The sequence below is a fragment of the Ciconia boyciana genome, chromosome 4 (genome assembly GCF_034638445.1).
Source record: "Ciconia boyciana chromosome 4, ASM3463844v1, whole genome shotgun sequence".
Taxonomy (NCBI): Eukaryota; Metazoa; Chordata; class Aves; order Ciconiiformes; family Ciconiidae; genus Ciconia; species Ciconia boyciana.
The window spans coordinates 99149605-99163630 of NC_132937.1; the positions used below are offsets into that span (position 1 = coordinate 99149605).

Genomic DNA, 14026 nt, shown 5'->3' on the forward strand with positions numbered 1-14026 from the left:
AGTCAGGACATGCTTTCGTGAAAGCATGGAAACTATGGTATATAGTAACAGTAGCATAGAGTAAGTGATGCTGTTTTCTGTTTTGCAGCTTCTGTTTTACATACAGGACAGTGATGATGTTTATGGCCTAATAAAATTTTATCCTTTGGAGAATCAGAAGATTGAAAGTAATCCAATGGGACGCTTTTTATCCTTGAGTTTTGCAAGGGAGAGAGGAACAGTTGGAGATGTGCAGTTGGTTTATACTGCACTGTATATTCCAGCTGGAGCTCTGGATCCTGAGAGAGCAAAAGATGGCATTCTAAATATGTCTAGAAGAAGCATTCTCATGTTTCCAGAAGGAAAAACACAAGATACTTTGAATATACCAATAAGAAATGATGCATTTCTTCAAAATGGTGCTCATTTCCTCATACAGGTATCTCAGTTGTGTTTTGGGGTGGTTTTTTAGCCCATGTAATATAAAGGATATAATTCAGTAGTGGCTCCTTCCCTTTTAATTTAATTAAAATGACCCTACCTGTTAAAAAAAAAAAAAAAGAAAAAAATCATTAGCTCTATAGATAAGAAAACTTTCTTATTTAGAGACAGCTTCCATAAATATGCCATAAAGAGCTCTATTCCTAATCATTATTTACTAATTACACAATTTCGTAAAATTAGACTGTTGTAACAGGATTCAGGTATTAATCATGGAATTTAACAAAACGAGATCAATGTTGCAGAAGTTAGTTACCTTTTGAGGTAGGTTTCTCTGTCTACCCCTTGGCTTTCATTTTAACCAAATTAAGGTTCTTAAAATTGAATTACAGAAGCATGACAAATTTTAAAAATTACAAGCAAGTAAATATAAATTAAAAATAGTCAAATATATATTATATTTCACTTATGTATGAATTTGGCCAAAGAACTTGAAAAGTATTTTTTCCAGTTTTCTCTGTATAATGTTCCTTGCTGCCCTTTGGGGTTTTTTTCTTCTTTTTTTTTTCTGTCTGAATTTGTAGGAAGGGATCTTCTGTCATTGCTAATAAAAACTGGTTAGAAAAATTCACTAAAACTGTGTTTTTGACAGAAAACTGGATTTTCAGCAAAAATATTTAAAGAAAGAATTTCCACTTTCCAATGAGGGCTTTTGTTTTTCACTGGAGAAAACCAGGTTTGCTTACATTTTAGCAAGATAGTATTCAGATATACTGCTGTGGAGGATCTTAGGCCTTGTCATCAGTATTTGTTATGATTATTTTCTCATCTGCAGTTAAAACTGCCCCATAATCTCTACTTCCTGTGATTAACTATGCCACTCTGGTCATCTGGGATGAACAGCCCAGTTAGGGATCTTGATACACAGACAAAGAGATGACTTGGCACATCCAAAGCACAAATTAGAGAGGCATTTCTTGGTTCCTTTAGAGGCAATCTTTTAATTTTAGGTCAGATGTCTTTAGATTTTTCAAATGAAGATGTTGATATTTAAATCCATAGGTTTAAAATTTCCCAGGTTTTGTCTTTAACTTATGGTCTACTAAAGATGTTTTAATGGCTTCTGGGACCTTGAAAAGATTTCTTCCCTCCACCTCCTCCTCCCCACATTCTCTTAGAAAATGTTAAAAGAGAAAAAAAAAATCCTTGCCAGAATTATAACTAGAATGCCATTTTTGGCATTCACAGTTAGATAGGGAATTGCGTTCTGGAATACTAGAATAGGTTAATATATTTTACATCTGCACGAGATCTGAAAGATCTACAGAAGAATTAAAGTATCTAATTCCAAGCCCCTTTTAAACAATACATTACAAATAACATTGCAGTGTGGACTATGAACAAGACACACATATGATATGTACTTCAGAATGCAGGCACTTTGCCTGGCTTTTCGAACTGCGGATTCCAGGGAGGCGGGAGGGGGTGAATGTTCTGTATTTTCTCCATGAACCATAAAAATCTTTTTGTTTGAATAAACAAAATCAGAGGGGCTTTCCAGCACAGAAAATTCATTTAGAAACTCATAGAGGAGGACGAAAAATACCCCTATTTATCACTATGACAATCCTTCTGCATTGTGAATAAATGATAATCTCAGTGAACATGTTTAGAATGAGAAGATTACAGCGTTTGTACTAGGCACAATAAAGGATCAACTCAAGAATCAGGGGAGGAGGAGTGGAGGAAGAAATGAAGCTTAAACACAGCTAGAGAATGGATAGAGGAACTGGAAAAGTGAGATTAACATTCTTCAGTGACATCTTCAATTAAATAACTTACTGTAGTCTGAGGGGCAGTTTTTTGTATGGACAGGAAGATTAACTAATTTAATAAACTACTTGTCATTATTATTCAATTCACAATGCATTCTTTTTTCCTCATGAGCTGATTTGCTTTAAAAGGAAACACTGAACTAAAAAAAAAACTTCTTGGTTCTTCATTAATTATTACTTTAATCTCAAAGTTACTATCCAGGATCAGAAGCACTTAACAAAGTGAATTGTTTCAGCTGTGTAGTATTTCATAAACTTTACTGAGCTAACAACCACACAGTGGTCCACCTGCATACTGTTAATGGCAGGATCAGGCCCTACTCTAAAAGAAAGCTTAGAAAACAAGCAAAACAAACAGTCCCACCATCTATTCCTCAGACTCAATAACTAGCTGGTATGGTTGAGAATCACTGAATACAGTATCTGTAAAACAGTTCCATCTATCATCAAATAAAATGTGCATGAATATTTTTGTGTGTTACTCACGCAATGGTAGAACAAAGTATGATACAGCCCAGGTGTTTTATATAGATTGTCTTTAAAAATTGAAGGACTTTAAAACTCAGCAGTTGAAATGGTGATTCATGATCACTATATGGATTTAAATAAGGCCACTTTCCCCTCCTCCAATAAAACCTTACTCTATGATAACATCTGATAACTCCAAGCAAAAAACATCCTTGTGCGAGTTAAGGGTGGTTGTTATTGGGGGTTCATGCCACAGTGAAATGTTTGCAGAAGTATATGCAAATTAGTTATGGAAACATTTATTATAATGATGCATGCAAACAGAATCACATGGTATAAATTATATTTGAAATAAATATTTAAACAGGCAAGTCTTCCTCTCCTTGCCGTGTCAGTACTGTTGCTGGGTTTAGTGAGTGATATGTCCCATTCAAGGAAAGGGTAAACATTTTTCTATTTCCTGTTAGTATCAATAAACAATCAGAAGTGTGGTAACACAAGAGGAGACTACAGTTTTGAAATACTGTACTGATTTTCAGTTCTGAATACAATTCTAATGTATTAGTTATTATAAATAGAGAAGTTCTTAAAGTTGTATGAGAGAGGAAAGAAGATTGGATCTTTCTTTGGCTTTATCAGTCTGTAAATTACTATGGTTCCAGTGACTTCAGCAGATTTTTACCCATGCGGGGCACAAAAAATGGAAGTTAGGACAATAGCTTGGGCCACTTGTAAAATCAGTACTGTTATTCCTAGGTCTAGTAATGAATCAGCTGATCTAGAAGCTTCATTCTCCCTCTACAGACATTTAGTTATGTACACGAACATGATTTGTCTAAGAGGTATACCGTTCTGCTGACAAAGCTCAACCATATCCTCTTCATTTCTTTGGCAGAACTACTTACACATTTTTGTAACAGCAATGTTGCCAGGAAGAGAAATTTGCTCTGGAGACGTTTTGCTCCCTGCATACAAAACTTACTCTGAAATGTCAGAATTGTTCTGACCTGGTACTAAGGCTTATTATTTCTCAATTTTTTCTTACTTTTTCCTACAGCTGGAAAAAGTTGAGCTGGTGAATAGAATTCCTCTAGTCCCACCTCTGAGTCCTAGATTAGGTGAGATTCGAAATATTTCTCTGATGATTACTCCAGATATTGCAAATGGAGAAATAGGCTTTACTAGCAATCTTCCAATTATTCTTTCTGAGCCAGAAGATTCCGCTGCCACAGTGGTAAGTAAACTTTTTTATATTGTCCCTCACTATGGAAAATTTACTTGGGGAAAGCAAAGTTTGCTATATTCAGTGTAACATATGAAGGTTAATGTGAGGAAAATCCTTCCTCTAAGTTCTGCCTGATCTCAAATATTCCCTCGCTTTAAAAAAAGGAGGAGGGTGGGGGGAGCAAAAAATTGCTTGTGAAACTAAGGTCTGAAATAATGTGTTAGTCATTATCAGAAAAGTGAGGTTGATCTTTGCGTTCTCTGTAAGCATCCAAAACCAGTTAGGTCTTGATGCTTACACAGAACAAAAGATGCTACAAACAGTTTTAATCTCTCTCACCAACTGCAAAGGTAGTAATGTAAAGGAGGACTGATACTGGTCCTAGATTTCATGGAAATGTCTGTGTATCTTACAGTTGACTGCCTTACATATGAACATATTTTTTGTCTCGCTGGGCATGTTTTACGACAATTGTGCTTTTTAGGTTTCTGAGAACCCAAAGAAGAATTTTCAAAAGCATTGCCATCCATATGAGTGCCTTAGTCCCAGCTGGAGAAACTTTTTAAAAAAAGTTTTTTTCCATACATTTTCACTTTTTTCCCTGGCTGTCTTCACTGAAATCTTCCCACAAATCCTGAATCAGATAACTTGTTTTTTATTCTCAGATTAAAACTGCTAATTACCTTAAGCAGAGTACAGGTTGCACTGTACTATAATAACCAGAGTAAAATTATGGTAGTTGTATTTAAAATCCAAGTTGTGTCTTGAAGAGGTGAGCACTGATTAAATCAGTCATACAAGGCTTTTTGTGTTTATGGTTGCTTAGTGATTTGTGATATAAATAATCTGTCACGTCCACTGTCTAAGTGTGTAACTGATAAATGGTTAAAAGGATAAGATTCAGTATATATTTTTATTGATACACCATCTTTGATTTCGTATCATATAGATAGGTATGAGTAAAAAAACCCAGCTGAACATTTTGAGGCTCATATTAAAATAGTAATTTGCAAGGGGGTAATTGTTTTTGCATCTAGTTTTACAAGTCACCACAGATTCATGTGTTTCGCAGGTTTCCATTGCATTACATCGAGATGGGACTGATGGTCAAGCAACTGTGTTTTGGAGTTTGCAACCCTCTGGTGTCAACCAAAAGGCAGTAACACATGAAGATATAAGTCCTTTTAATGGCTCCGTTGCTTTCTTATCTGGACAAAGTGATACTACGATCAATATTACTGTTAAAGCTGATGATATACCTGAAATGAATGAAACTGTGTTATTAACTTTGGACAGGTATTGTACCCTAATCTCTATTCATATGTATCAGTTGTAATACTCAACTTATATCAGCACAGTATTAATTAGGAGGTATTGCCTGTATTGTGTTGATAAGTGCCTGAAGGAATATTAGGCCCTTGATTCAGACTGTGTATGGGTTCTTCTTTGACTGGAGATCAGTGTAAGAAACTGTGTTGTATTTTTTATCTAATGACTTAATTTTGTTTATATTTTGATTAAAATAATGTATGCTATTTAGAAGTTCTTTCAGCTTTGATCTTTAGTTATAGCTCTTGGTTATAACACATATCTTTTCAGAAAATTAATATTTAGTGAGATAATTGGGAAAACTATAATGAGGAGTAGAAGGCAATACATAACTGTGTTTCTGTCAGAAAAAGGTTTATAGCTAGGCTGTCATTACAGAATTAGATCAGCTTTTTATTTGTTTGATCTGCACACTCAGTGTTGCTTGCTCTTGATAATTGGATACTTCCATCACAACTCCTGGCTTCCAAAATAGCCCAGTGTGACCATTACCACACTCTTTGGCTACAAAGAGAGCAATGGTCTTTTGGAAGCACAGTGTTGTAGTCTCCCTTCTGCACGAGATCAGGATTATAGGATAATTAAGGCTGTGAGGGACCTCAGGAGATGCTGTTATCTGCATGTGAGCACTACTCAGACTACTTAAATTAGTTCATATCCAGGAGTGTATTCCCTCTTCGATTTACTAACAAGAGAATCTTGGCTATGTCTTCTGTGCTGCTTCCAACAACTCAATTGTATATATAGTTTAGAAATGCCACCACTTCCTCTACTACCTCCTATTAGTCTAAGGTACATTTTCCCGCTTTTTCTGGAGACATACTAATAGGTATCTGCCAGCAACAATGTCCACATTGAACATCTACTACTTACACAGTCCTTTCCTTATGCAGAAGTACTTTTGTCCTATATAGGAAGTGCATAGTAACTCTTGAGAGCTTCAACACCAGATACCCATGGCGATTACATACTAGCAAAGGAGCAACTAGCTCCTCAAGCTTTTGCTGATCCTGGTTCGGAAAGCCTGTTTTTTTAACATCATTCTGTCACACAGGAAAGATGTTATTCCATTGCAGGATTGGCCTGCTTCTGTAAAAGCTGGCTGGTGGGTGCATCTAGTGCAGAACGAGTTTTTTTATTCTGCCTTGGCTACTCACTACGTTGAAAAGACAATCCTGTTCAAGACAAGAACAAATGGAGACTATTGCAAACAGTTCTTTGCTTTCCTGGTTCATGTAAAGGAATTCATTAGAGTCTCTGGCACAAGGGAGGAAACTAAGATTAGAAATGATGATGGAAGTTGTGAAGAAGTTGTGTATAAGGTGGCCAAAAAATGGGAGTGGAAAGGTAGGAAACAAATAAGTAGATAGAGGAAGTGGACAGCGTAAAAGGTTAGCTTTTTACATTCTGACAGCTCTGCAGGTGGGTCTAACTACAGCTTTCTGCCATTTATTCTGAGTAGTAACCCTAGGCTGTGCCTTGAAAATGATGGCTGCAATGAGGATTGAACTGGCAGCTGAACAAACGTAGCCACTGTTCTGGTTTTACTATGTATGGTGGGAGTAGCAGGTTCTCCTGATCATGAAGTGGCTGGTAAAAAGTGTGCCAGCAGTAAGCAGCTTTCCCACACTTGGCAAGGTCAGAGAGTGAAGTAAGGAACAGGTGGTCTGGCCTGGAAAAAGAAGTAAACAAGGAGGAGATAAAATCTGAACTTTTCTCTAGACCTGGATAGTGTCCCTCAAGGCTATGAGTGAAATTTGGCAACTTTAACATCAGCAGAAGCCAAGAATGAAATGACTGCAGAGATCATCCTTTCAGTACTGGAGATGACTCTTCAAATCAGGGTTGAAGGATACTGGCAGGGTTATGTGTGTAAGCTTGTGGTATTGCTTTCTGCATAGTTTGTATTTTCTGGATGAACAGAAGATTTCGGTTTCCAAGGCTGGCAGCCAGCACCTCGCAGCAGTAGTGAATTAGCATGAAAACAAAGATGCACTGTGCTGTGGATGTGCTCGTACTGTTCTATAAATTGTAGCATAAGTCAGTAGGAAAATAGAGCATGTAAGAACTTTAATGAAACTATAGACATAGGAATACGTTCATAAGCATTCCATTTACTGCAATTAGTAATAGCATGGATAAAATAATAAAAATAATTAGTTCTAACAAGGATGTATTATTTACAACTCAGTGGTGTTGTTAAGGCAGTTTACATTTTAAACGAGCTTTAGTTGCATCCATAACTGTAAAAGAAACTTTCCAAGCCATTAAAAATTTCCAAGGCATTGTATTTTCTTTCCTTGTTCTATGGCCTCTGTCCGTGGGCTGTAGATGTTAAAAATAACTCTGAATTATGTCCACAAAATGGAGGCCAATGTATATCATGAAGAATATGCTTCCAAAGAAGACAGATGAGTAATAAAGAAGCAAGACAATCCTGTACCTGCTGAAGCTTCTTCATATTTTCTTTTTTTAGGAGCAGCTTCAGGTTGAATGCCTGCCCATATCTGAATAGGCCTGAATTGAGACCAAACATAAATAAAGCCAGATGTCTGTAGTGAAATCTGTATGAGAAAGAAAAGGCCTTGGTCTTCTTGATGAATGTAGGTGGAACAGGCCATGGAAATTGTGTGTATGCTTTGTGAAAGCATATATAAATACTAGGGCTGTTCATTTTACCTGGTAAGCACAAATAGAAACCAGTTTTTTAAAAATCTGATTGTTGTTTTTTCCTTCTGCACAACGTATTCTGCTACTGGCAGTTGTCATCCCCTCAGTAAGGTGCAGATACACAGCTATCGATTTGGCAGTTGGCACAAGTGGAGGGCTGGGACCTCCGGGGCACGCGGGTTGTGTTTGTACTCTTAAATGAGTGGTGGTGAGAATGAGAACTTGCGGACTTTGGGATCTGCGAACAGCGATATCCTGATAAATTGATTTTAATTTGTGAAAGTGATAATCTATGAACAGATGACTGTTTAAATAGTCCTTATGCTCAAATTTTTTTGAGTCATGACTCATATAATTTAGGATGCGAGAACAGATCCATGTACGTATGTTATGAGCTAAATCTCATTTACTATGTATAATAAAGCAAAACTGAAGCAATGTAACGTGGGGATTTTTATAGTTCTAGCGATTTCTGTGATGCGATACAAATTTCCACAGGCTGAAATTCTGTCTTGAGTAAGTTCGGAAAACAGATTTTAAAACATCTGCAAATGCAAAACATGGGTTTGACTATTTCATTATGAAATGTCTGGTAGTTTTTTTACATTTTTGTGTTTAAGAGATTACTTCTTGTCAAAAAGTTAGCACATCATGGAAGGCCAATTTAAAGCACTGCATACTGCCTGTGGTCCTTAATTCAGGGCTCAGGTGATGTTTATATGTTGTGGGTTGCTGTCTGCACTGGCATGCACAGAAACACTAATATACTGTTTAATGGAGCTGAGATTTTCTCCTGACTTGGTGATTTCCTGTGGCTAGTGTCTGGTTCAAAACCGTATCTATCAGTAATTTTTCTATTAAGTAATATGTGTGAGGCTATAGGTTTCAGTGTAAACCATTGGCTTTTTTTCAAGGGTTTGGTCAGACTTCATTTCAATGGGGAAAAAGTTATTTGAAAATAGTAGTAGAATGTTGAAAAGAGTGCTACTGGACACCTACTGCTAGCTTTTATTACTTTTCAAAATAATGCCACCATATATCTCCTGCTATGAGTAACAAAAATTAAAATAGCCTCCAAAATCAAATAATTTGTGGATTAAAGCTGGAGAGAAGGTGTTCCCTCTGATGAGAAGCACTGTGGAATTTATAATGTGGCAAATCCTGCTTTAATACTGTTCTTTAAAGCTAGGTCCTGCCGCTAATTAAATCAGTAGATAATCCTGAAAAAATTGAAGAAGGGGTGAACACCGACTACAAATCTAGGAAGCAAATTGAGTAACATTCCACAGGCAATCTGAATGCACCTTTTCTGAGATGCCCTAATAGAAAATAAAGTTTTTTAGAGAAGTGTGTTTTTAATAGTAACAGCAATACACATTCACAGTAGCAATTCAGTTTCTCAGGTGCTTTTCAAAACATTCACTTTCTGCAGAATTCCAGATCTTGGTGCAATTCTTGGTCCAAATCTATCAAATTCGACCACATTGCATCTCTTAATAATTATTATTTTATTTGCAGGGGTATTTAGTTCATAATAACATTGAAATTCCTGTGTTACTTTAAATTCAGTCAAAAATCTTCTTTCTGATAATTTTTAGTACTATGTGTTTAACAAAGTACTGTTAGTACTTTGTTAGTTTAACAAAGTTCTGTTAGTTGTCCTAATTAATCTGTAGTTCTTGCTAAATAATAATTAAGGTTTTTTTAAAGAAATAATTTCCCTAATGACAAGCGATTTCACATGAGATTTGTCATATGTAAAGTTTTTTTTTTACAGCTGTTTCATCACAGAAAACACACTTATGCAGTTTGAGATTGTGTTTCTTATGTTAACATCCTACACGTTGCCAGGTCTTATCCTCTGTGATAAAATGAAACTTCGTGTCCACAGATAGCTGTTTTACAGAACAAGTGAAGCTGAGGAGAAAGAAAGGCAAGTGGCTTTCCCAGTGAGAGGGATCTCCTTACTCCTGGTCAAGTGCTCTCTGGTAGCTGTTGCTCCTTGGTATGGCTAAGCGACTGTGTACAAGGAGCTGCTTTAACTTTTATCGTTACTTCTGAATGCCCCTGCCCGGGCAAACCATGAGTTTTAGAAGTTCTAAATAGCCGGTTTTGTTCTGTTTCCAGATTGCTGTTATAGGAATGCCTACAGAGATGGTTTCACATACCACAAAGAGTGAAACAGGACTAAACTGATCCTGTGCACTCTGTGGCAGTTTGGACGTGTTTACTCTGCGATGAAAGGACTGTACGTGAACAGCGCGTTGTTCTTGGACATTGTCAGGGCACGTAGCAAGACCTGATGGCTGGTGGGCTGGGGGATGTGCGGTGGTGTAGAGGCAGGAGTCCAGCCTGATAACATGGCTGGTTGGGCAGGGGCCCATCCCATCGCCTCCATCAAGGCGGAGAGCAGGCTGGAGCAGGTCACTGGGGGCAACCGGGAGACCAGGGCATCAGGCAAGGTCATGGTGGTGGGGCAGGTCAAGCCAGGAACACACATCAGGTTTAGGCTGGATGATGGTCGCTGGGGTCAGGCAGAGCCCAGCGATTGCCAGGTAGGTCCACAGTGAGGAGACAAATCCAGGGTCGAGCTGGGAAGTCACCCGATGGGTCCTGGTCCAGGGATGTTATGAGAATTTATATGTGTGTGCCTCAGAGTGTAGATACAGAATCACAGAATCACAGAATCGTATAGGTTAGAAAAGACCTTTGAGATCATCAAGTCCAACCGTAAACCTAACACTACCAAGCCCACCACTACACCATGGCCCTAAGCACCTCATCCAAACGGCTTTTAAATACCTCCAGGGATGGCGACTCAACCACTGCCCTGGGCAGCCTGTTCCAGTGCTGGACAACCCTTTCTGTGAAGTAAAATTTCCTAATATCCAGTCTAAACCTCCCCTGGCGCAACTTGAGGGTGTTTCCCCTCATCCTAGAAGGACGAGTATATGAAGAATATGAAGTATACAAGTATATGAGTATATGAGTATGCGAGAGTACAAAGGATCCTATTATGTACCCTGTTTGTTGCTCATGTAACAGAGTTGGAAGCTTAAGCCTAGGTGCTTCTATTCCATTTTTGCATAGGCTATTTGGTGCCTTTTTTGAATAGTAACATTTACGATGTCAGAGCAGTGACAGCAATCTGGCCAGTCATGCAGAGAAAACATGGTCAGATCAATCAATCAATCAATCAATCAATAAATAAATTGTTCCTAGTGTTGAAAATGGGACTCAGATGGAGAAACCTCCCAAACAATGGTTTCCTTTAGCAGTGGATGGGCTGCATCTGACTAGTTGCTTTCTGACCTGCAAGATCCCCAGATTCCGATCTGACTTTACACTATGACTGTTTTAAGTTAATAAAATATTGCCAGTCTTCTCTCCTTTCAAAGAACACCTGGAGATGCTCAAGATGCACACCTCATGGTACCTCGTGGCCGTTTTCACATCTGCTGCCCTCTTCAGATTTCTGTAGTGCTGCCATTGTGCATTACAACACAATATTAGCTTGTGGCACTACTCCTCAGTTCACCGTAACAGGCTTTTTTGTCTGAGCTGTGTTTGGACGCATGCAGTGTAGCTCCATGCAGCTGAAAGACATTTTATTTCTGGCATGACCTTTCACTTTCTGATGAATTATTATGTCTTAACTACTTAAGCTTGTACATACATATCAAAAACTCACTTGATATAATGGTTCATTTGTATTCTCTGTTGTAAATTATATTAACAACAGCTTAGCGATATAATTAAATTGTAGCATTACCAGCTCTGGAATTTTCTCCTTGATCTTTTCATTGTATTAATACTTTGATGGTTTTGGAACACTTTTGCACATGTTTCTGAAGGAAGGGAGAATGTCTCAATGTATAGTATTTAAAATCTAGCCTCACTGGATATCAATGAAAAATTTCTATCAGTTCAGATCTCCTATTTGAAAGAATGTATCTGCAAGTGGATTTGCTTTATTTTCTCAGAATTTTGAGTGAACTCTTACCTCTATTGAATTCTGCATCTGAGTTCTTTCTGACATTAGTGAAGTCAGAATTTCACTTTATAAATTCTGTGGTAATCTGTTAATGGTGTTTTGATAGAAGATACAGGTTTTATATTTAATTTATATTTATTTTAGGTTAAGAAAGCCAAAATGCATGCTTGCCATTGCAGGATAATACTGCCCTTTCATCTGACTTGATGTGTTAGTTTTGTTATAAGTGCTTGGCCAAAACTGAAGCAATTAAGAGATTAGCAAATACACTTTTCTTATTTTTGTATTTTTATATTTACTATTTTACTTTGGTAATCTGATTAACTGCAAAATTGTCACAAATAAAGTTTGATGTGATTTTGTGCCAAAATAGTTTTTGATATATACCTGTTGCAACTCCCACTGTGCTTGCTGTTTTTATGATTACTTTGGTAGACTGATGAAGTAACATCATGGAAGCATGTAGATTTTTTTTTCTTAATTGAAGGGCTAATTATAAATGTGGCTGCTGGTGCAGTTGTGAGCAGGCACAGAGGTTGGCAGTAATCAAGCTTTTGGAGGAGGGCCTGGTAGGATATACCATGAATGGGTCTTGACATGCCAAATTGGTCATGGGGTCATTTCTCCTAAGTGGGAACTGCCCAATTAATTGTTAATTTGATTAATTGTAATTAATTGATTAATTGTTATTAATCTTTTCTAAGATTAGTACTATTGAAATTCTAGCAAGTGGCACTTTCATTCCTTCCCCCATCCCCTTTCTTTCTTTCTGTGTCGACAGGGTAGAGACAGAAAGGTTTGTCGTGTACTTTGGGTAAGTGCAGCGAACTATGGTTTGTCTTCAGTGAATCAATGCTTTGTTTTACAAGTGGTTGGTTTGGACAGAATCTGTCTTTGTCATTTCTTTTCCTCCCAGGCATCATGTCTTCTGCATCTCTTCAGACAATGCATGCTTGCCCTTTGGTGTTTAATGTGATGGCATGAGGTTCTGGCTTGAGGGTGTTTCTTTGTTTAGGATCTGTGAATGATGAAAGTTATGAATGCATGGCTCAATGTTTCATATTTGAGCTTTTGATGCAATAATGGATTAGTTGTTTTAAACTGCCACAAATATGATTTGCCCCAACTAAATGACTGAACTGACTAGAATTATACAGAAGAAGTTTTCCGTGGTCAAACATGAGCGTTTATCTTGTTTTGGAATAACCTACATTTAGTTTATGTTAACACAAGTTATTGTGTCTGCTGACATATTTTTTAACGTGCAATAAACATGACATGTTACCCTATTAAATAGATATTTCCTGTTTTGCGTCTTGTATCCTGCCTGTAGACTTTGCTACAAGATACATTGCTATTTATTTTTTTGTGTGGGGGCATTCCAGTTATTTATGGACTGTTTGTGGAAACAGTTCTGGAACTGATTTCAAATATTGGACATAATAGATCACATTTCTTTCTACATGAAATAGTGTTTGATGAAGTCTGGTTTTTAGTACGGTGAAACTATAAAAATATTTACAATATGTTGGACCAAGATTTCATTGAAATTTCTTCCAGAAAACACGGAAGATGCACAGCAATCTAAATACATAAACCACCATGTAATAAGCCATGTCCGAACCGTCAGTCTGAAGGTGCATTCTTGATGCATCCTTCAGTAGTATGTTTTCTGTCATTTTTAATGTAATGAACTTAAAAGTGTCGTTGAAAATTACCACATCTGAGGAAATGAATGCAAGAAATGTACAAGGTTTCCTTCTCTTGTCAGATGAGTAAGACCAAGATGGTGTAGCAGTAGCCCAGGGAGAGAAATCCTCCAGCAAGAGGAGCACTATTTGATCATGCCTGTACTGTTCACCGTATGCTTTTAGGCAGCCAGTTTGTGAGTAAGGGAGGAGAAAGGGAATGAGTCTGAGCTACCCAGGGTAGAGCCAAACTGGGACCCTATGGGTAGTGTCCACATCTTACAGAAGGCAGGTTAATGCACAAGTGAGGATGAAATACACAATATTGAGGGGCAAGTCTCTTCCTATTTGCAACAATAGTAAATTTTGCAGATTTTGCAGATACAAATATGTCATT

General features: G+C 37.4%; 1 protein-coding gene across 1 annotated transcript in view; it reads left to right on the forward strand.

The window, feature by feature from the left end:
* The window catches only part of ADGRV1 (adhesion G protein-coupled receptor V1), a 292589-nt gene that overhangs the window by 24108 nt on the left and 254455 nt on the right, over window positions 1-14026 (forward strand). Inside the window, exons 10-13 of the mRNA XM_072860950.1 lie at window positions 89-418; window positions 3781-3957; window positions 5021-5244; window positions 12723-12755. Of these exons, the coding sequence (XP_072717051.1) occupies window positions 89-418; window positions 3781-3957; window positions 5021-5244; window positions 12723-12755 (764 nt within the window). The remainder of the gene's footprint in view (window positions 1-88; window positions 419-3780; window positions 3958-5020; window positions 5245-12722; window positions 12756-14026) is intronic.